Source organism: Castor canadensis, chromosome 3 (assembly GCF_047511655.1).
Source record: "Castor canadensis chromosome 3, mCasCan1.hap1v2, whole genome shotgun sequence".
Taxonomy (NCBI): Eukaryota; Metazoa; Chordata; class Mammalia; order Rodentia; family Castoridae; genus Castor; species Castor canadensis.
This window is the reverse complement of record NC_133388.1, coordinates 14,835,006-14,858,496: the sequence shown is the minus strand read 5'-3', so window position 1 is coordinate 14,858,496 and position 23,491 is coordinate 14,835,006. Positions and strand designations below refer to the sequence as shown.

Genomic DNA, 23,491 nt, shown 5'->3' with positions numbered 1-23,491 from the left:
CTTTCTCTTTTTTTGGCAGTACTAGGGTTTGGACTCAGGATCTCACACTTGCTAGGCAGGCGCTCTACCACTTGAGCCACTCTGCCAGCCCTACTGCATCTGTTGATTGCCTTTAGAGGCCATGTCAAGTGACTGACCTACACCATCTATATTTGTGACAGTACACTTCCTAATGTTTGCACAATGACAGAACCACCTAACACCGTTTTCAGAACATTACCCCATTGTTAAGCAATGCCTGACTGTATCTGACTTCATTTTAACAACTACCTGGCAGGGAAATGTCACCTGCCTCTTAGACATAAGGGGCCAGAGATTTCTAATGATTTGCCAGTGGTAAGTAGCACCTTCAAGACTCAAGCCAGGCCCACCCAATACCAAAGCTCTGATCTCACCACTAGTCCAGTAGTTTCCAAATCCTGCTCTGGGGAACCTGTGGAGTTCCACCTTGATTTCTCAAGGGCTGTCATGGATGAGGGCTTTGACTATTGAGCCTGAGATAAGGTAAGAGGGTCTAAAGCCAGGGATGCAGAACAACCATCTATGGAGATAAACCAGCAGCTGAGGTACAACCGACATCTTGACTTGGCCAGGATGAAGTTCAAGTCAAAGGAGGCCCCAAAGACAAAGGGTACCTGGGGACCAGGGACCCCCAACAGGTGTACTCCAGACAAGTTCTCTCCCAGCCCTCTCTGGATGCACCTCTGGAGAGGGGTGGGGCCTTGAGACCAGCCACCCCTGGGGAGAGATGCTCAAAATGCAAACTCACCTCTGGAAAAATAGTGTCCTGTCATTTCTAATGTATCTCAGTTTGCATGGAGATTCATCTCTTGTATGTGTGTTCCCACACACATACACACACACACATAAGCACATGAGCACAAATATTTTTTAAGTGACTAAGAAATACAGCAACATGTTAACTACAGCCTCTGAGGGATATTGTCAACATCTTTCTTCATGTGCATGGGATTTTCCCCTGTTCCTCAATGAGCATTTCATAAACAGAGTTGTTTGTTGTTGTTGTATTTAAAGAACAGAAAGTTGGGGGCTTTTCCCGTCACTTGGCCATTCCAGTCAATCTACTAAACCCAGGTTACCAGAAGTTATCATTGGGCCATTTCCAGTCTGAGCACAGAGCACTGGCTGTCCCAGCCTGCGTTTCCTAAGAAGGGGGAGGAGCTGCTGGCAGGCATAAATAGGCGGCATGCTTGGAAGAAAACCCAGCACTCCAGGCAGGAGCTTCGGAACCCATACTGGACATCAGCTCTCTGAGCAGGCACAGGTAATCCAGAAGCTTCTGGCTGGGAGCAAAGGACTCATTTTTCCAGGAGGGTGCTGGTTGTAGTCTATGGAGTGTGGGAAGTGGGGTCCCTGGGTTGGGAGGCAGGGGACAGCTCTGGAACATAGCTGATTCACGTGCCTCTAGGAGGGAGTGTGTCCTCACACCTGCAAAGGTGTGGGTTCTGAATAGAGGCTCCTGTGTGTGGACCTGCAGTAGAAGGAGGAGCTATGCCCTCACCTGGCACAGGGGCATCTGTCAGAGGGAGGAGCAATTATGATTGCTGCAGTGGGTCCCCAGGGGCAGAGGCCACACAGTGACTTCTCCAGAGCTCCATAGGAGTGGCCTCTACTTCCCAGCCAGGCCTCCTAGCCAAGCAGACTGTCCAGCAATGGAAAGACAGATAGGTGAAAAACAGAGCCAGACCTCTAGTGTGGAAGTCTTGAAATTACCAATTTGGAGAGACGATATTGTTTAACACTTTTCCAAAGAAATGGTTGCATCAGTCTGTGAGTAAACAAATGATGAGGTAATGAAGCCACTGTCTCTGGGCTTGTCTGAAGGCGTTTCCACTGTCCTGGTGACAAGCAACTCAGCTGTTCCTCCTCCCCGTTTCCCCATGCCCCACTCCCTCCCTGCCCTCCTCCCAGTCTCCTCCTGTCCCTGTCCTTCCCTCTCCTTCCCTCTCTCTTCTTTTCTCTTCCTCCCTCTCTTCTCCTCCCTTCCTTTCTTTCTCCTTCTCTCCTTCCTTCTCCCTCCTTTTTTCTCCTGTTTCTCTCCTTCTATCTTGTCTATTCTTACCACTTGCCCCTCCTCCCTCTCGCCTCCTTTCCCTTCTCGCTCCTTCCCTTCCTCCTCCCCTTCCTCCTCCCCTTCCATCCTCTCTGTCTCCTACTCTCCCCTTTCCCTCCTTCTCTTTGCTTCTCCCTCCCTTCCTCTTCTTCTCTCCTGATCTTTTCTCCTCTCTTCTCCCTTTCTCTCCTTCTCCCTCCCCTTTTCTTTTCCCTCTCTCCTTTCTTCTCCACTTCCTTTCTCATCACTCCTCTGAGTGACAGGACAGAGCTTGGCAGAGGCTGAAGGTAAAGAACCCTGTTGTGAAGTTACAGGCTTTCAGCCCCTCTCTGGTCACTTGTGCAATAGCTGCAGGGGAGCGTGAAAGGAGGTGACCCTCTGGAACACCTATGAATTTCCCCTGAGCTGATGGACATGCTGCAGAGTGGCGTCTGAAGCTCAGAGAGGTTCAGTCTCTTGTTTGCTGCCACAGAATTCACAAGACCAAAAAGACATTCCAGGCCAGGTCTCAGAGGCTCTGCACTTCCCCCCCACCCCGCTTTCTCCACACCAGGAGGCCTTTCCAGGCTTAAGGCGGGAAATGACCATCTGGTATTCTGGCAAGCACTGAAAAGAACATTCTATCTTCCATTGTTCTTTGCACCAACTGTTTTCAGGGCTGTCAGGGCTCCAGGAACTTCCCCAGCAGGTTTCTGTGCCACATTCCATTAACCTCACTACATCCAGGCACCAGCCTGGCCAGGGCCATCGACTTGTCATCTGGACACAGGGAAAGGAGCTGGATTCTTTGAAGGGGTTGGGCTCATTCCCAGGGATCCACCAGAGAGCAGAAGTGGCATGGAAAGGAAGAGGGTATTCTGCCTTCTAATCCTTCTGCCTGGGCTCTGTCTACCAACCAGGAGGGGGAGGAGAAGGCATTCTGATTGGACAGGGTTTGTGCCCGTCTCCAGCGCCTCCACTTGCTTGCTACTTGACCTTGGACAAGTCCCTTCACCTCTCTGTGCTATGGCAGCAATTATAGCATTTTCCTCAAAGTGTGGAAGGATGCACAGGATGTGAGGATGCATGTTGAGTGCCCAGGAGTGCATCTCCCATGGTGGTCACACAGCCAGCAAGGGCACAGGGACAGAACATGGGCAGGTGGGATGTAGCAGGAGGCAGTCAGTCAGGGCACCAGCTGGCCCTTCCACACTTAAGGATCTTTGCTTTTCAGAGTGGAGAGAATGTCACCCTTCCTGGCTCTGGGGCTCTTGGTGGCCGGGTTCTGCCCTGCTGTGCTCTGCCACCCAGGTGGCACACCGGTCAGGGAGACGTCAACCCAAGGTGACCAGTATAATGGGACCCAAATGAACAACATCAGCTTAGTCTCCAGCAACACTGACTTTGCCTTCAGCCTCTACAAGCAGCTGGCTTCAGAGAACCCGAACAAAAATGTCATCTTCTCCCCCCTAAGCATCTCCACTGCTTTGGCCTTCCTTTCCCTGGGGGCCCACAATACCACCCTGAAGGAGATTCTGGAAGGCCTCAAGTTCAATCTCACAGAGATCTCTGAGGCCGAAATCCACCAGGGCTTCCAGCAACTCCTGCGCACACTCAACCAGCCAGGGGACCATCTGCAGCTCAACATGGGTAATGCCATGTTTGTCCAAGAGCAGCAAGAATTGCAAGCCAAATTCAGGAAGGATGCCCAAGCACTGTATGCAGCCCAGGCCTTCCTCACCAACTTCCAGGAGCCTGCTGCTGCTGAGAAGTTCATCAATGACTACGTCAAGAAGGAGACTCAGGGGAAAATTGTGGATCTAATCAAGGGCCTGGACACACAGACTGTGATGGTCCTGGTGAATTACATCTTCTTTAAAGGTGAGGCCCTCAAGGGGATTGGACTATGAGCACATGATAAAAGCGAGAGCACACAAGGGAGGGGTGAGGATAGGTAAGACACCTAAAAAACTAGCTAGCATTTGTTGCCCTTAATGCAGAGAAACTAAAGCAGATACCTTAAAGCAACTGAGGCCAATAGGAAAAGGGGACCAGGAACTAGAGAAAAGGTTAGATCAAAAAGAATTAACCTAGAAGGTAACACCCACGCACAGGAAATCAATGTGAGTCAATGCCCTGTATAGCTATCCTTATCTCAACCAGCAAAACCCCTTGTTCCTTCCTATTATTGCTTATACTCTCTCTACAACAAAATTAGAGATAAGGGCAAAATAGTTTCTGCTGGGTATTGAGGGGGGGAGCGGGAGGGGGTGGAGTGGGTGGTAAGGGAGGGGGTGGGGGCAGGGGGGAGAAATAAACCAAGCCTTGTATGCACATATGAATAATAAAAGAAAAATGAAAAAAAAAATAAATAAATAAAGGTGAGGCCCTTAGAGACTGGTGGAGTGGCTCAAGTGGTAGAGCATCTGCTTAGCAAGCATGAGGCCCTGAGTTCAAACCCTAGTACTGAGGTTGGGGGAGGTAAAAGCCTGGCTTGGGGTCAGGAAGAAAGAGACTCAAAGCTCTGTGCCTTCTGGGTTGTTTGTGCAATGGTGATGGCCTGGGGAACTGTGTTATTAAGCAAACCACTAGAGAGGAAGTGACAATGGTTTGAGGTGGGGGTGGGGGAGCATGGGTACCAGACCCTGTCCTGCCCATAGGTCTGGTCTTCTCCATGGAGTTTTCTGGATTGTAGTTTGTGCTGGACATGACTTCTGGTCGTGCCATTATCTCTCTAAGGGTGGTGGGTTTTACTCTGATCTAAACTTGCCCAGCAGAATAGAAGGCAAGAGCCTTCCTTTCAAATCCTTCCAGCATGGGCAGGAACTACATCCCGCCTCTGCAGAGATGCTGCCACACAAGGCAGAAAGCCCCTGTGTCTGTGCAGTCCTGGGCATTTATGACCTGCACATGCAGTATGAGCTCTGTCTCTGCTTGGATCCTCTGTCTTTGGCCGGGCCCAGATGAGGATAAGGACATCTTCACAGGGAAGGACAAGGAGGTTCGGAAGGGGCTTGGCCACTCTGAGCTTCCAGAATTCTGCCTTCCTCTGATCTTGAGGACAGAAATAGCACATCCCCAACTGGGGAAGAGCCTCAGGGAGTGCACTCTCTAAGGCAGGAGCCTTTCCCAGATTCCAACGGATCCAGGGCCCCATCCCACTGACAGGATTCAACAGTGCCTGCCTCAGCTAGCAAGTTCTGAAGGGTAGACCTGGACTAAGTCCTGGACCAGGATGCCTGATGAGGGGGAGAGGGAGAAAGCTGGGAGGCCAACCTGGATGATGCTGTGGGCAGGAATGCTATGACAGAGGCCCATCCAGACCCCACATGCACAACATCCCATCTGATAGCCCACAGACCAGGGAGCAATGTTCAGAGCCCAGAAATTGGGACTGGGCACCCAGTCCCACTCATGATATGGCTAGGCCCGGGTTGAATCTGGGGCTGGACCTGGGGTAGCTCAGGGCAGAAGGAGGAGTTCTTGCATTATAGGCAAGAAACCAAGATAGTCACCAAGAGAAAAAGGCAGAAGGGGTTTAGAGGTAGGAAAGAGGACAGCACTGGGCTGGGCCCACTGTCATGGGCTGGTGAGGAAGACTGGAAGATAGACTGAACCGCCAGGCTCTCTCTACTGGCCCCAGGATGGAAGCCAGGAGACTGGCAAGGTGGAGACAGGTGCAGAGACTGCTGGATCCTGAGTCCAAGAAATTGTCACAATTCCAAGTCCCTTGAATTGGGAATGGGGGTGGGGACCCCAGACTCAGAATCTAGAGTGAGACTGAGCTGAGTGTCTGTAGTTCTCAGAGGTGGACATGACCCATGTGAGCTGAGGACCTAGAACCAACTAAGGATGTCTTAGTCCATGGCCTTTGGGACATCTGCTCCCCCACCCTCTAAGACATCACAAGTCCCATGAGTGTTAGTGCTGAGTCACTCCTGGCTCTGAGCTCTGTCTTCCCATTAAGGACCTCCTGACCACTCCCAGGTCATCCACACTGCTGGGCACTCTTCTCTACCCATCCCCCACCAACTCACAGGTGGTGCTCAGCTTCTTTCCCCTATTCCCACCCAAACCTCACAAGCCACTGGCAGGGGAGCAGAAGATTTGGGGTGCAAAGGGGTATTCACATCTTGCAATACCGTGACTTGCAAGTGTTTGCAATAGGATGTTCCTCTTAGGGAACCAGGAGTTCCCCACTTCTCCTCAGGCTCCAGCTTCCCACCTGTGTCACTCCTCTTCCCCCCCACTTTCCCTAACACCCATCCGACTTGTACTCTGTTGATTTCTCATTTAACACAAGTAAACAGGCCCCTTTTCCAGTCCAGGCCTGTGGGGCTCTCCCTATCCCCAACGGCTTTTCTACTTATAACCAGACCTAACCACGGCCACCCCTAAGACTCTGGGTAACCATGAATGAACCAAGTGTTATCCCTGCTCTGAAGCTGGGCAGAGGTGGGGTGGAGGCAGGGTCCCCCTGGTGCTCTCATGGTCTCTGACTGTTTGCTCACCTTTAGCCAAGTGGAAGATGCCCTTTGACCCCCGTGATACCTTCAAGTCCAAGTTTCATTTGAGCAAAAGCCAGTCGGTGAAGGTGCCCATGATGAGCATTGAGGACCTGACCACACCCTTCTTCCGGGATGAAGAGCTGTCCTGCACTGTGGTGGAACTGAAGTATACAGGCAATGCCAGTGCACTCTTCATCCTCCCTGACCAGGGCAAAATGCAGGAGGTGGAAACCAACTTGCTCCCGGAGACCCTGAGCAAGTGGAAGGACTCATTGCAATCAAGGTATGTGTTCCCAGGACCTGGAGCTGCCAGTCTGCTCCTCTTCCTTCCAGACCCCTGAAACCCTGCACCTCCCCACCTTGGGGCCTCACCAGTGTCAGGGTTGGAGGTCCTGCACAGGGACAGGAAGAGTCTGGGGTTAATTTGCCCTCTGCTACCTGGGAGACTTTGGGCCTGACTTTTTTTTATTTCCTGAATTGATGATATCAGATAGAGCAGAAGCTGACTCTAACATGTTCTAAGTCATGAGGAATCTTAACACAATCCCAGCATGCATGAGTGCTTTCTCCTTGTCTCAACCTCTTGATGGTGGAGGGAGCCAAAGTCTCATGATTGGGGGAGAGTGAGGTAAGACAAGCTCTGCACTGGCTCACCATTACACTCATTCATTCATCCATTCATTCGTTTGTTCATTGATTCATTCATTTGTTGAGTGGTTAGTTGAGCATCATCTATGCGTCAGTCACTGATTTAGACTCTAAGAGTGTATTAGAAACTAAAACACAATTTCTTGCCCTTGTATAGCTTATCTTGTAATTAGCATGGGAGGGGGGAATAAAAATTCAAGTCAGTAAAGTATTTGATAAGTTTGAAGGTGCTAACAGGAAAGCAGTAGAGGAAGGTTCAAGGGTCAGGGAAGCTGGAGCTGGAGGGAGTTAGTGATTTTAAGTAGAATGACCATTAAGTAAGTGATTGAGGGCCACCAGGACGGAAGTGAAGACTGTGTCATGTGGGTACTGGGGGAAGTGCTCCCAGCACAGGGACAGCCAGTGCTAAGCTTCTGTGGAGAGCAAGCCTGACATGTTTAAGGGAAGAGCAACAGCAGAGTGGCTGGAGCCCAGGGAGACAGGGGAGTAGAAGAGGTCATGGGGATCCCTAGAAAACCTTAACTTCCCTCCTCCAAATGAAAGGGGGACACATCAGGAGGTTTCAAGGAGTGACAGACCTGAGTGCTGCTTTACAGGGATTGCCTGGCTGCTGATTGGAGACCAGACTGTAGGGGCAAGTGTGGGACAGGAGACCAGCCAGGGCCAGACAGAAACCCAGGCAGAGTCTACACGGGTGGAGACCTGTGAGGGAGCTGTGAAGTGGGAGGAGGGATTGAGTTCTGGATAATCTAAGGGTAAAGACTCAGCCAAGGCCACAGAACTGAGCTGACATTGGGGGAAATCAAGGTAAAGCAGTAATTCTGGCCTGGGGCCTGCAGTGGGCCACAGAGAACTGGTCATCTTCTCTGGAAGAGGGGGGTGGTTCCTGCCCCGCTGTCCTTGTCCTTGTGTAGTGATTATGAGAATTTGGTGGGTTAATGGATATGGATGTAACTTTGTAAACCACAAAGGTCAAGGACCTGCTTCAGCATTAACTTAAGGCCACAGCCCTGGTCCCAACCACTGTCCAAATGGCTGGGCACCTCCTGGGGCTCCCTGCTTCTCAGCCCTTCCTCACCAGATCCCAGGAGACTCCAGGACTGGAGCCCTATCCCACTTGTCCAACTCTCTACTTCCTTTATCTCCAAGTGGCTCCATAGAGTAGGGGCTCAATGAAGAGCTACAAAGTACATTCACCAAACTCCTTCCATTTGCACAACCCCGAGGGATTGAGTATGTGTGTATCTGGCCCACAGTGGGTGCTCAATAAATGCTCATTGAGCCAATGAATGAATGAATGAATGAGTGAATGAAGAGGAATAGCCAAAGTTTAATGGAAGATACAGCCTCTTGTATTCCACAACTATAAGGCCAGGCAGATGAAGACCAGAGCACTAAAGGGGACAGGAACAAAGCAAGAGGGACTCTCAGTGGAAGATGTCATCTCATGCCAAGAACTGGCTGTGCAGTCCACTCAGCCTCAGGGAATAGTGCTCAAGCAGATGCAATCCCTGCCTTCCAGGAGTCCCCGGGAGCTCCTGGAAGCCTATGACTGATGGGTCATCTCAGGAGCCCCCGCCCTTCCAGCACAATTGTGCTCCTCAGAAATCCCCATGGTCTTTCATGTGCTGCCTCTAGCCCCTGTCCACCCTTGTCCCTCACTCCCTTCCTCCCAATGCTAAGGCTGCCTCCACTCTGAGGAGGTTTCCCCACTTCCTCTAAGTTCTTCCTCCTGCCTCCTGCTTCCTCGTCACTCAGCTAGCTCCTTCCCCTCCTTCAAAACTTGCCTTTGATGGCATTTCCTACGGGAAGTCCTCCTGGTGTCCACAGGGCAGGCTGCTGTGTGGCTGTCCCTACCCAGCCTCTCGACATGCTGTAGCGTCCCTATTAGAGTGAAGGTGTCTCTGCTGAGCTGTGGGAAGAGTAGGACCAGACTTGGGCAGGGCTCCAGAGCCACCCTGGCTCACGTGGACACGGGCAGCTATTGCTGGATAATGAGTTAAGAAGAGCAAACGCAAGAAATGGAGGGGAAGGACTGCTGTCCAGCGAGAAGGGGCAGTTGGTGGGAGAAAGCAGCAGCCATGCTGTGAGGTGGGGGAAGGTGAGGTACTAGCTGACGATGCTCAGGAGTTTTCATTTCTCATTCTCTAGGCGGATAGATGAGCTCTACCTGCCCAAGTTTTCTATCTCCAGTGACTATGACCTGGAGTACATCCTTCCCCAGCTGGGCATCAAGGAAGTCTTCACCAGGCAGGCTGACCTGTCAGGGCTCATGCAGGATGGAAAGCTAATGGTCTCCCAGGTAAGCTGGTAACCTCAGGCAGTTCGTGCTCCATGCCTGGACTTGAATTGCGAAGGCCAGGTGGATGTTAGGGAGCTGTGATCTTGGGCAAGCCTTCCATTTCTCCATTTACAATCACCCTCCCTGGACTCCCCCAAGTCCAGGGATGGGGCACCTGGGGCATAGTCCAACTCCTCCTACCTCTATGTGATTTGCAGGCACTACAACATGAGGCTACCTAGGTGTGCATGGTAGGGAAGAGCCTGGGCTTGGGCTCAGACAGCTGGGAGCAGCAGCTTTCCACTCTCAGTCTGTTCATCTGTAAAACAGGGGCAAGAGCTCCTGGCTAACACAGTGCCTGATGGATGTAGTACAGTGGCTATCAAGTAATTGTGAGGAAAATATGCTCATAGTATGAGAGAGGGTGGCTTGGAACCCTGAGACTGTGTTTCTAGAAGCACAACAGTCAGAACAGAGGGCAGCCTAGCAGCACTTCCAACATCCTCTGTGCTGTGCTCACAAGGAGCCCTGGCTTCTGAACTGTACCCTGCTTCTTTTTTTTTTTCCTTTTTCTTTTATTATTCATATGTGCATACAAGGCTTGGTTCATTTCTCCCCCCTGCCCCCACCCCCTCCCTTACCACCCACTCCGCCCCCTCCCTCTTTCCCCCCCCAATACCCAGCAGAAACTATTTTGCCCTTATCTCTAATTTTGTTGAAGAGAGAGTATAAGCAATAATAGGAAGGAACAAGGGTTTTTGCTGGTTGAGATAAGGATAGCTATACAGGGAGTTGACTCACATTGATTTCCTGTGCGTGGGTGTTACCTTCTAGGTTAATTCTTTTTGATCTAACCTTTTCTCTAGTACCTGTTCCCCTTTTCCTATTGGCCTCAGTTGCTTTTAAGGTATCTGCTTTAGTTTCTCTGCGTTAAGGGCAACAAATGCTAGCTAATTTTTTAGGTGTCTTACCTATCCTCACCCCTCCCTTGTGTGTTCTCGCTTTATCATGTGCTCATAGTCCAATCCCCTTGTTGTGTTTGCCCTTGATCTAATGTCCACATATGAGGGAGAACATATGATTTTTGGTCTTTTGGGCCAGGCTAACCTCACTCAGAATGATGTTCTCCAATTCCATCCATTTACCAGCGAATGATAACATTTCGTTCTTCTTCATGGCTGCATAAAATTCCATTGTGTATAGATACCACATTTTCTTAATCCATTCGTCAGTGGTGGGGCATCTTGGCTGTTTCCATAACTTGGCTATTGTGAATAGTGCCGCAATAAGCATGGGTGTGCAGGTGCCTCTGGAGTAACCTGCATCACAGTCTTTTGGGTATATCCCCAAGAGTGGTATTGCTGGATCAAATGGTAGATCAATGTCTAGCTTTTTAAGTAGCCTCCAAATTTTTTTCCAGAGTGGTTGTACTAGTCTACATTCCCACCAACAGTGTAAGAGGGTTCCTTTTTCCCTGCATCCTCGCCAACACCTGTTGTTGGTTGTACCCTGCTTCTAAGAGCTATAGCAGAGGAAAGTAGGGGAGTGTGGAGGCAGAGACCCCTGTGGTCCAGGACAATTCCTGTCTTGGAGCCCCCAGGAGACTGGAGTGGGAGGGATGCTGAAACTGCTGCTGGTCCACAGAGGAGTGGCAGCTTCAAGGTGGCCAGCTGACAGGAAGCAGCTTGCAGGACAAACACCTTGAGCTACCCTGCCCCTCCTCCTGACACCAGTGGTTTCTAGGGTCAAGGAAGACAGAGAGGACCCAGGTCAGGGTGTCCCATCTTTACCTCTGTGACTGTGAGCAAATCACTCGTGCTTCCAAGTCTCAGTGTGGCATCTGTGCATAGGGACTGTGCAAAACCAACTGACAGGTTAATGGGAGGAACAAAAATTTACCAGCACAGAGACAAGGCCAGTGGGCCATGTTAGTCCCCTAGTGCATGTGGGCAGGCTACCTCTCTCCTACCCACCCTGTCTCTGGTAAGTAATGCTCTGATATCCCCACAGGTGGTCCACAAGGCTGTGATTGATGTGACTGAAGTGGGCACAGAGGCAGCTGCTGCCACAGGAGTCAAAGTCATTCTCACATCTGCAAAACTGAACCCAGTAACTGTGAATATCAACAGGCCTTTTCTGTTAATCATCAGTGACACCCAGAACATCCTCTTTCTGGGCAAAGTCACCAACCCCAAGCAAGTCTAGAGCTCCTTGCCAAGCAGTGGAGCATCCACTGGGCTGGAGTCCAACATGTGGTTCTCTACGAGCAGCCTGACCCTGTGTCATCCTTGGGATGACAGTGACTGTGTGGCTTCCACATGGTTCAGTCTGAAGGCCCTAAGGCCTTCTGACAGCTGTAACCCATCTTCCTGGGCCTAGAAACTCTCTTTGTGCCCCTCCCTCCTAATTGTCTGGTTCTCCCTCTCTGCCTGTGCCCCAAAGCCTCTCTTCCTGACCTGGGGTGGCAGCTCAGTCCCACCTTAGGTTTTGGCCTCTTCTGCCTTTGGTTTCACCACATGAGCTCAAAATCAAGTCCACCTGGACCTCAGCCCAAGACCAAGAGGTGCCTCTGCTGCCCTGAAGCCCATTCCTGCCTCTGGGGCCACCTGGGCCCCAGTTCCAGCTTCACTCTTTCCCTCCTCAGCCTCCAGGCTCTGCCACCTGTTACACAGGCTCCTGGTCCTGTCTGCACCTGGCACAACCCCAAAACCCCTCCTGAAGCTGAGGCGGTGCTCTGCTGGGACCCTGCTTCTGCCCCTCAGTACCCCTAGTCGGGGGATAGTAGCTATTTCTGGGTTCCCAGGCTGACCTTGCCTGACAGATGCCTTACTCATCACCAGCATTCAGGGTGGCAACCTGTGAGCAATAAATAGACAACTGCATAAAAGTGGCTCTGTGGCATTCACTCAGCTCATGCTGGCAGGTGCGTGGCCTCCAGTGTGACACCAGAACCAAACGGTAGGGCTCTTCTGCAGATATTCTGTGGGGACCTCATCCTGAGATGATCCCTTGAGTCCCTGTGATGACCCTATAACCTAGGCGCTAATATTAGTCTCATTTACAAATGAGGAAACTGAAGCACAGAGACACTTAGTAATTTTCCTAAGCCACATAACTAGTCATTACTACCAGTAGGGTGTTATCTATCCCAACCCAGCTGATGTCAGAGGAGCAATCTTAGCCACAACAGTATTCTGCTCCTAAGGATTTTCTGTTGGGACTTATACTCTCATTGGCAAACAGATGCCAAAAAAAAGGCTCTGGATTGCTTTCAGAATAGCCCCAAACTCAGTCTGGGAGTCAGAGAAGGCTTCCTGGAGGAGGCAGCTTCTGTACTGAGATGGAAGGAGGACTAGAAGGTGGTCATGGGATCAGAAAGGATGTTTCATTTCAGGCAGGAGAAAGCACAATAGGACATTTTTAGCAATCTGAAAGAAGGAGGGTAACTTGGGACACAGAACATAGAGTTTATGGAGGGGAAGAGGCTGTAGCAGAGTACTAGATGTGGGGAGAGGGGCTGGCCCCTTGTAAGGATTCTGGATCAGTTTCCTAGAGCCACAGGGGGCTTTGAAGGAATTGGTGCCCTGGAAAAGCTGCTCTGGCTGCTGCAGGGAGATGATTCGGGGGAGGGGGGCCCATGACAGGGGCGTGGGGATGGAGCGGGCTGCTGCAGAGGAAGTCAGGTCCCAGCTGGGGAGGGAGAGAGGGACCATTTGGTTCCAAGACTGTGCAGGAACTGAGGGATTTTGTGATTGGATGTCAGCACCCAGGGGTGCTGACAAAGAACTCTGAGGCAGGAAATGCTTCTGGGGTGGGGGGGTGCGAGTTGGAATAAGGAGGTGCACATCCAGACCCTGACATCCTCAAGTTGATGGCTCCTGGAAGACAACCCAGGAACCTGATCAGGAAGCAGCTAGGCCTGAGGTCGGTAGAGAAATCTGGGCTCGGGGAAGCACACAAGACCCCCTCCTCCAGGAATGGGCAAGTAAACACTGGGATTCCCTTCCATGAGATCCAATGGAGTGAGAAGAGAAGGAGACCCCTCCCTTGAAGGAGTGGCCTAGGAAAGGGCAGCCCACCAGGCAGAGCAACAAGGTAGGAGTTCAGGAAGAAAGCTGCTACCAAGGATCAAGAGGAGAAACCCATCAAGGGCCCAGGGAAGGTGACTTAGAGGCAAGGCACAAAGGAATGGATCCCTAGAATCCATGGTTTGAAGCCACTTGGACCAGACAAGTGCAATGTAGCAGACTGTTAGAAATGAATTAGGATATTGGGGTGTCATGAGAGAGACAAGCAACTCAGAAGTCAATAGGCAAGGCAAAATTTCACTTCTGCAGAAGGGTGCACCACAAAGAGTCCAGTTAGCAAGCACACTGGGCAGGAAGTCCACTCAGGCTTTATCTCTAACGCAAGTCTGCCCCTCACCCTGGTTGAATGGGTTTCAGGTTCACAATCCTCATGATTGACTAATTTGAAAGGGGGGCAGGTGGGGCAGGGGACCTCAGGGCAGGGAGAGCAAAGATTTTCTTGAACAATAGTTGCTTTAAGCAAGCAGTTTTTGAAACTAGGACATCTGGTGATAACAGGAACTTGCTCAGCTAAGAACAGCCCTTTGTTTAAAACAGGCCTTTGCAGAGTTAAGTGACGTCTCACAAGGCACATAGGCAACAATTTGGGGAAGTTAAGCTGACATCTGTATAATGATAATATCCTATACATTAACCCCTTTGACAGAAAAGACCTGACCTTAGTTGATTCGCACACAGACTTAAGACCTTCAAGAACTAGAGGGTGAGCAGAGGCCAGGATGTGCAAGAGGACATGCAGAGATGGGGCTGGATGGGTGGACAGTGAGTGCTGTGCTGGAGTTAGTTCAAGGGCTTTAAAGATGCTACAACCTTGAGTACATTTTTGTGACTGCATGAAATAGTCAGGAGATCAGGTGACAATCCATCAGGGCTGCAGGGTGCCATGACTGCAATGTAGTACAATTAATGTGGGAGATATGACACACACACCCCAACCAGGAATAGCACAGTGAGCCACCAGCCAGCAGGGTAGTGTAGAGCATCCCTGCAGAGAGCACCATCTCTGGGCAGATGGAATGGGATGGGGTCCAGACCTGGTGGCGGGTTGGTGGGGGTGGCGTGAGAGCCAAAAGCAGCAGGAATGCAGGTCCAACGAGGGAGTGTCCAATGACTAAGGTTTCCAGTGCAAGAGCTAAAGTCAACTGCTGGGTGGCATTTATCAAGATTTGGGGAGTGGATGAGGGTGTCCCCACATGCCTGCCAAACTCAGGGTGGCTCTTGGAAGTCCAACTCTAGGGATTCTTGGTGGTTCCAGCCTTTGGAACCATGGGTTTTCTTTTTCTATTCTCATAAGCCTCAATGGTTTTTAGGGAAACTGCTGGGCATAAAGACAGATGTCAAAAGGGCTGAAGATGCAGAGAGGGATTGAGGTCATGGACCTCAGACTCCATGCTAGGAGGAGTTCCATGAAGGCAAATGGAACTGTCCCTGGGGAAGGCATTGGTGAGGCATGTGGGGTCACCAGCCTGAGAACAGCCTGTCAAGAGTGTTAATGTGAACCAGAAAGGTCACTCTTCCAGGAGCTGCTTTCCGTCATAAGTCCTCTGTGTTCTCCTCTATACAGTGGAAATGATGGAGCATGTGCTTGTGTGCAACATGGATGTGTATGTAACAAGGAAGGATGTCACCAAACTGTTTGCTCCTGAATCTGAAAGGAGACTATTTGCTCCTGAGTCTGAAAGGCTCCCTGACAGCAATCAAAAGAGTCCTGAGACAATCTTTTCCATGTGAGTAACTTCTCACCTGCCTGAATGCAGGTCTCCATGGCTGGTTGCCCCTCAACTAGGGATGCCTGGCTTCCCATACAATAAGACTTTGACCTGCCCCAGCTCTGGCCCTCAGTTCTCCTGGCCCAGATCCAGGTGTCTAAAGAGCCTGGTGCCACAGGGGCTCATCCCGTCTGTGAATTGGGTCTGGAGCTTGGTGCTAAAGGCTTGAGCTCCTCTCTACAGGGGGGAACCTGGTCCCCAGGTCTATGAGTCTCACTCTTCTCCCTCCCCTCCCATGGGGGTTGAGAGTCCTTCCACTTCCAGGCTTCTGCCTGCTGCCCTGATGTCTCCTGCAGGGACAGCCTGGCCCTTGTTCTCATTGTCACTTCCCTCACTGAAAGACATTGACATCAACAAAGGACACCTATGCGTTCTCTCTCTCCTTCAGCCTGTATGAACCCCCAGCCCTCAGAGTGTGACTAGCCTGGGGGACGCTGAGATGAAGAAGGTGGACCTGGGATGTGCCCTCCTGGAGTCTTCAACCCAGTGTGCAGGACAAATAACAGAACATGGATGTCACAACTGCTCTGACAGGCTGCATGCAGGAGCCCAAGTGAACCCAGGATCAACTCCCAAATAATGGGAGTCCTATTTAGCCTCCACAAGGACTGTCCCTGAATGCTAAATCCTGCATGCTAAAGTAAAGAAACAGATCCTGTGGTCTCAGTCACCACGCTTGAGGGAACCATTGTGATCGGTGGAGCTGAAGAGAACAACACAGGCAAGACAATGCCTTGTTAAGGATCTTGGAGTTTATTCAGAGTGGTGGCTGACATCAAAATATTATAAACAAAGGGCGTGTTGATCTGATTACACTTCAGAAGGTCAGGCTGGCTGGGGAGGGGAGAAGGGGAGTAGGGTGGGGCATGGGTTTGGGGGGAAGAGGAGAAGCAGAATGATCAGGTGTTTCAGCACCAACAGGAGCCAGGAAAAGACATGGGTGAAAGGGGCAGATGAGAGAGATAGTTAATGGACCTCTTGTGTGAAGGACAGGACCCGTGATGACACCTAGCTTGCTGAGTTGTACTTGGAGAGCTGGGACTCACATAGTGAATTTTGTGAACTAAGGATTACAGAATGAACATTTTGTCCAGAAAGATCAGCTCTGATCTGGAATGTGGAGTTCTAGATGCCCATAGGCCATCTCAGAAGAAAAGCCCAGTCACCAACAGGCTCCATGGATCTGAGGTTCAGAAGGGAAATTTGGGTCAAAAAGATGGATTTTAGGATTTCTTCTTGTTATTGAACAGGTGAGGTGGCTTCCATCAAGAAACTGCCATCAAAAGAGACATTATCTGCTGACTTCATCATGGGGAAATCCCAACCTGGAAGTATGGAGAGAAGAAGAGGAGGACATTCTTAGTTCTTTTTCTGTTCCTACTGAAAATCACAGACTGAATAATAGATCAATCATTCCTCAGCTCGGTTCAAAGGCTGGGAGGCTCGAGATTGGTGGCTGCAACTGGTGAGACCTTCTTGGTGGGGACTGTCTGCAGAGTCCCAAAGCAGTTCAGAGCATTGCATGGTGAGACAGAGAAGACTTGCTTGTTCAGGTCTCTCTCTCCCTCTTCTTATAAAACTACTAGGGTGGACCAAGGGGGTGGCTCTCAAGTGGTAGAACTCATTCCCACAAGCTCAAGACCCTAGGTTCAATTCCTCAGTACCAAAAAATGGAAAATCACTTATGCCATCGTGGGAGTTCCACCTTCATGAGCTCACCCTATCCTAATTATATCCCAAGGCCCCACCTCCAAATCCCATTGGGACATTAATTATAACATGATTTTGGGGGGCCCTTCAAACCATAACAGTAAAGTTCAGGAAACCTCAGTGTTGTAGCAGGCACTACTACCAAGGGTCCACAGGGGGCTGGGACACATGGTGTCACTGACCTGTGTAGTTATGTGGTTTCTATGTGTACCCAGCAGCCCTGACCCAGATGTAAAGAGGCAAACTCCAAGAATCAATGTTTCCCCCACTTATAGGTAGTCAGGGGCCATGAGTGAAGAACCCAAAGGGAAAATAAATATATTTGAAATATTGAGTAGAGAGTTAGTCACATGATCCAGGCTGGGGACTTTAGGATGAAATTGCAAGGAGGCACCAATGGGGAAAGACAGAGGGGTCAGGAACCAAGACAGTTCATTGAGCTTGACTGTGTGGATTATTTCCTACATGGCTAACAGGGTTCTACCTGCTCAACATTCACTTTATGCAGTGGGAAATATAAGTTCCCACAAATTCCATTCAACTGATTCTCCCTTCTCAGAGCCCTTCCTCCTGACACACAGCCCCAAGTCCAAGTCTTGTTTGACACTTAATAGTTATGTGACTTTGGCCAAATGACCTGAGATAGCTAATCGTCACTGTCTCTGCACTTAACTGATCGGAGAACATTTATTGCAGAGGACCATCAGATACTTTACAAATAATAACAATAATTGCAATGTATGTCAAAGGTCTGGCTGGGTTCTACCATCCCATCCCACCACCCATAACTCGACAACATCAGAAACCTACTCCAGACGCCCAAGTGCATGAGGCCTCTTTGTCCCCACAGGTGTTGCATTAAGGCCGTGGTTGACATAGCCAAGGAGGGCACAGAAGCAACTGCCACCACAGGAATCAAGATTCACTTCCCTGCAAAGAGGACCCATGACCACGGTGCATTTTGATAGGCTCTTCTTGGTGTTTATTCCTCCCTTACATAGCCAGAGCATCCTCTCTGAGCCAAACTGTTACTCCCAATAAGAAGCGTAACTCTGAAGTTGCAATTCACAAAGCAAATGTACTAGGACATGCAATAGAGCACCTGCACCCAACTATGACTTGAGACATGTACAAAGTTCAGAGGGTGTTTACAGTAGTTTGTTCAGATTCCATGCTCCAAGACCATGGCAAACTATAGTAAGAGTGCTCCACTCAGAGGCATGGGATCCAAAGGTTAGACCACTAGCCTGGTCTACCAATCCTGACTCTGCTGTCACCTAAAGCCACCCTAGATTAACTCCAGCCCAGCTGTCACTCCAAGTACCTCCCCTAATTGCCCCTTCTGAAACAACCCTGAGATGCTTCAAGGCAATGACTTGGTCAGTTTTTTGTTGCTGTGGCCACAGGCTGGATAATTTTTGAAGAAGGGAAGCATATACGTCAGCTTTTCATCACTGGGACAAAATACTTGAGATAAAAAACATGAGTGAGGCAGGGTTTGCTTTGGCTTATGGTTTCTGAGGATTCAGTCCATGGTGAGCTGGCTCCATGGCTTTTAGGCCTGTGACAGGACAGAAACATCAAGGCAGAGGGAAGTGGTTCACCCGATAGCAGCCGGGAAGCAGAGAGAGCAAGACTGGAAGGGGCCAAGAACAAGGCATGACCATAATGACCTACTTCCTCCAACAAGGCCCGACCTCCTAACAGCCCACCCAGTGTGAACTCATCAGTGGATTAAGCCATTGAGGAAGTGGGTGCCTCATGGTCCAATTGCCTCTCAATGGTGCCACCAGATAGAGATGAGCTTTCAACACAATAGCCTCCAAAACATAACAAGAGGCTTACTTGGTGCAGCTCTGGAGACTGGAAAGTCCGAGGTCGTGGAGCTCACATCTGGTAAGGGCCTTCTGGCTGCTTTATAACATGTCACAGGGTGTCACACGGCAAGACGGAACAAACATGCTATCTCAGGACTGTCCTCTCTTCTTCTAAAGCCACTAATGCCGTATGGGAGTCCTTCATGACTTTCATGACTTCATCTAGTCCTAATTTCCTTGCCAAGGCTCCACCTCCACACATGTACCTTAACATGTGAATTTTTGAGTTAAGTTCCTAACACGTGAACTTTGGGGAGACTCATTCAAACCGTATCAGTGGTATTCTTCCTTGCTCACTAAAAGTTTAATAAACACATCTTTGTATGATCTACAAGTTCCCTTGGTGATTTTTATGGATAACTTCAACCTCAGAAAAGCCCAGAACTTGCCGTAAAGTAAGTGGAGACTCGGGAGTCTCAACTCTAAGCCAACTAATTCTGCAGTGCTGAGTGACCTCGCAGACACCTTGTGTTCCCTACCTGTCATGTTCTGGGTGTGGAGCGCTATAAAAATATGGGAGCCAGTAAAGGAATCAGAGTTGAGGCACAGAGGCCTTCTGGCAACCACCAGCCATCCTTCCTAGAGCAAACACATTCCCTGTGAGGCTCTGCACTGCTCTGCTAAGTGGAATGACATGTTGAAACACAGCTAGCAATAGAGAGAAGAGAGAGACTGGACTGACCCACAGATCAAACCATGGGCAAGTTGGCACTGGGCCTGGATGGGGGTTGTGGGAGACCTGCACAAAGAACAGGTGTGGGGCTTCCTGTATCACTGATAGGGAAGCACTATGGATAGGAGGCCAGTGTGCAAATATCCTATGGTGCTCAGGAAGTAGAGAATCCTGGGAAGATCTTGGCTCTCTGAGATATATGGTCCTCTGGAAAGATGGCCAACATTGATCCTGTGACAGGATGAGCTGAAACTGCCTGTGCCTGGGGCTGGGTGAGAACAAGACCAGAGAAGTTGGGGCTGCCTCAGCTATCTCAAACAGGTGGTGGTTATGCACGTCTGGTATGGAGAGAGAGCGTTTCTAATCCCACTACCCAGTATCTAACGAAGCAAAAGCTGGCATAGAGGCGAATGTTAGTTTCCTGTGGTTTGTGTAATAAATTTCCTTAAATTAGATGACTCAAAATGCTACCTCTAGAACAGAATCCCTCCCTTGCCTTTCTTCAACTCTGGTGGCACCCAACATCCCTGGGTTATGGGTACATTGCTTCAGTCTCTCTGCCTCTGAAGTCATATTAATGTATTCATTTCCTTCTGTGCCATATGTCTCTACTGCTTCTCTTTTAAAAGGGTACTTGTGATGATATTTGGAGTCCACTCAGATAACCCAGGAAAATCTCCCTTTCTCAAAATACTTAATCACATCTACAGAGACTCCTCCTCCCTTTGTCATAAAGGTAGCATTCACGGGTTCTCAGGATTGTGACATGAAGGTATTTTGAAGGTCATGTTCTAGCTTATCACACAGGAGAAGAGAGAAAAGGAGAAATTAAAAGCTCTCAGATTTCTAATGAATAGAGGAACCAGGGAGTGGAGAATGGGAGAAGGAAGCTATTTTTAATGGTCTCATTGCAGGAGTTTGCTAGCTGAGATATGGGACTCTTGAGGCAATTAGCAAGAAGCAACCTTTTACTGTGCCAGCACAGACTCAGTGGACTCGTGTCCAAAGGCTGAGCCCTGAGAACAAAGGGGTCTCACCTTATATACCCTTGCAAGCAGGTTACAGAAGCAGAAAGCAAGGTCTAATCCATATATGGTTATATTTAATTTTATAGGCTACTTTACCCTAGCTACGTGACTTTTTCCCTTCCCCAGTGCTATGTGACCTTCCTCATGTTCAGATTTTTCAGGTTTTATCTCTCTGCTGTGCCATCCCAACCTCCCTGCTACTTTCTCAGGACTCAGGTCTAGTCTGTTTTCTTCTGATGCTCCTCCCTGCTACATTATTCCCCCCTCTGATGCTCGGACCCACTTAAGGTCAAAGAGCATCATCTTAATTTAGGGGTTTATGTTTTTATAACATTATTATATGTAAGGCCATTTGTCATCTTTTTCTCAAGCCCAATGGTCTCCCATGTTGGTCCCCCCCACAAACATAGCGTGAAGTGACATTCAGTGTCTGGGCTATGGACTCATCCAGTGAGAGGAACAAGTTTTGTATTTTTGGCATATTTTAATAATCCTAAATTTTTAAATTTACTTTTTATTTTTAAGACATAAAAACTCAACTGAAGGAGTATATTAAACTTTTTATCCTTTTCTATCTCTAAACATTTTATGACTTTTTATTTTTTCTTTCTCTCTCTCCTTTTTTCTCTCTCTTTTCTCTCTTTCTTTCTCTCTCTCTCCTCACTACATCCATGAAGACCTCATCCATTTCTTCATTTCCCCCTCTCCACATTCACAACCCTTCTGCAACATTCCTTTTCTTTCAAGTTAGACCAGATCTTACGTATCAGTGTAAGTCCATCCTTCATGTGCTAATTTTTGTAAGAGCTCAGTTAGTGCTGAGCCTCAGTCCGCCTTCAGGATGACCATTTTGGGAGAAGATGTGCAAACTGGGGCACCAAAGCTACCCATCAAGACTGAAAGACTCTGATTCCTCCTCAGTCTGCCCAATAAATTGCTACCTGAACTTAAATAAACAACAGAGTCTGGTTTTTAAAGACCAGTTTTAGCCTCTTGGCTTTTCCCATTCTCCTGGGTGTTAGGTTTGGTTTTTTTTTTTTCACAATTACTCTGTAAACATTATTAATCACAGTTTTATCTAGTGACCCTTCCAGAGGCCATCCTACACCAAAAGCAGGCCAATCTACTTCACAAAGGACCTTTAGCTTCTTAGGAGTTAATTTAACTTCATAGTTAAATTAACATGGCTGACTTGCTGGACATGCTGCAAGACACATACACACACACACACACACACATACACACAGGCACACAGGCACATGTACGCACATTCATACACCCCTTTTAATTGTGGTGTTGGCTCACTCTGGCCCCAGTGACTTGCCTCTGCCGAAACCCTCACTCTTTCCCCCCTCTCCTGGTCTATCTTTCAGTCTCTTCAGAGGCCGCCTCCTCCAGGAAGCCTTCTAGGAACTTCTTACCCTCCATGACTCCTGTATGCATACCATTCACCTTTCGTAGGATGCCTGCCTTGGCCCTCTCCTCACAGAGCTATGATCAGCCCTGAAACAGCTGGCAGACTCCTGCCTGGCAGGGCACAGACTGTGAGTCCTCACGTCCTGATTACTGAATATTTGTTCAAGGTGTGAGTCAACCAGTGAGTGAGTAGCTTTTCTCTGGGCCTCTGTGTTCCCATGTGCAGAAAGCTCTAGTTGGACTGTGATGTCCTTTCGGCTCAAACCTTTATGGCTTGGGGATCTCAGAGAGTTCGTGGTCACTGCTAGATTCTATTACAGTCTTGCCAATAAGGCACGGGGAACCCCACCCAAAGTATGCCAAACAGGAGACAGGAGCAGGCCTCGTGCCCCGGCCTGGCTGTGTGGAGTACACTGCTCTAGCTAAATCTCTGTGCGTCTGGCTCCCTGGACCTGCGCCCTCAGGACGAGCTGCCGTGTCCATTCATCTCACACCCCCACGTCACAGTTCAAGTCCCTGTGGGTGGCAGGCTCTGTCCTTGTTTGCTTGGTGAATGTGTGAATGAAGGAATATTAAATTTAATAAGGGAATGATGGCACAAACTTCTCAACAGACCCAAGATATTCCCCAAAGCAGATTATCAGGCAAACAGACAAATGGAGACTGGCAACTCTTGGTTCTCTGCAAGAAACAAATGATAGAAAACCAAACTTCAGGGCCAGCGAAGGCTTTTCTGGAAGCTGGGTTTTCATTGACTCTTCCTTTTGCAGACTTGGGAACTTGAGTTTGTTCTGAAAGGTCAGGGTCGCCCAAGGTCAAATGGAAGATCACCATCAAGACAGGGGATGGAGTGCTGGTGGACCAGGCTGGAGGAGAGGTCCCGGAGGGACCATGCTCAATGGGGAAGGCCAAACTTGAGCCGTCTGCCCACTGTCCTCCCAGTGTTGAGCATCAGGAACTTAGCAGCTCATGAGACAACAGAGTCACTGCCCTTGTGGAGTTATCTTCTAGAAAAATAGACATGATATGCCACATGAACATAGGAAAAATGAAGCAGGGGGAAGGCTGGCCAGGACAGAAGTGGGCCCTCTCTGAGGAGGTGACTTATGAACAGGGGTCGGAATGAAATGAGCAACTGAGTCATGGAAAGACATCTAACAGCCAAGGCACAAAGAGGCTTGCTGAATTCTAGAATAGTAAGAAGGGCCATGGCAGTTGGAGTGAAGCTAAGGGGAAGGATGGTGAGGGGTGAGGTCAGGAAGATTGACAAGAGCAAAATCACATAGGGCTTTCTCTCCAGATCGTGAGGTACAGAGTGCAGGATCCCTCCCACGTGTGACGGGGCCATAGAGGTGTTGAACAGAGTGAAGGAATCTGATTTACCTTTCAAATGGACCCAATGGCTCCTAAGTGGAGTGAAGAACGTCCACTTTATGCTCT

At 49.4% G+C, this 23,491-nt stretch overlaps 1 protein-coding gene and 1 long non-coding RNA gene across 2 annotated transcripts; both read left to right on the top strand.

The window, feature by feature from the left end:
• The first annotated feature begins 1,155 nt into the window (after positions 1 to 1,155).
• On the top strand, positions 1,156 to 12,377 carry Serpina3 (serpin family A member 3). The gene is made up of 5 exons (XM_020185367.2): positions 1,156 to 1,285; positions 3,288 to 3,934; positions 6,571 to 6,844; positions 9,361 to 9,511; positions 11,501 to 12,377. Exons 2-5 carry the CDS (start codon positions 3,298 to 3,300, stop codon positions 11,693 to 11,695), a joined length of 1,257 nt encoding a protein of 418 aa, XP_020040956.2. The 5' UTR covers positions 1,156 to 1,285; positions 3,288 to 3,297; the 3' UTR covers positions 11,696 to 12,377.
• A 2,935-nt stretch (positions 12,378 to 15,312) lies between these two features.
• Positions 15,313 to 19,268, top strand: LOC141421492 (uncharacterized). Its single transcript, XR_012446045.1, has 2 exons — positions 15,313 to 16,171; positions 16,598 to 19,268. It is a non-coding gene; the product is annotated as an uncharacterized lncRNA (long non-coding RNA).
• Positions 19,269 to 23,491: the final 4,223 nt, after the last annotated feature.

Bases quoted from the DNA above. Each gene is read 5' to 3' on its own strand.
- Serpina3 (XM_020185367.2), top strand. From the start codon at position 3,298: ATGTCACCCTTCCTGGCTCTGGGGCTCTTGGTGGCCGGGTTCTGCCCT. The intron at 3,935-6,570 runs GTGAGGCCCTCA...GCTCACCTTTAG, and splicing joins GAATTACATCTTCTTTAAAG to CCAAGTGGAAGATGCCCTTT. The intron at 6,845-9,360 runs GTATGTGTTCCC...CTCATTCTCTAG, and splicing joins AAGGACTCATTGCAATCAAG to GCGGATAGATGAGCTCTACC.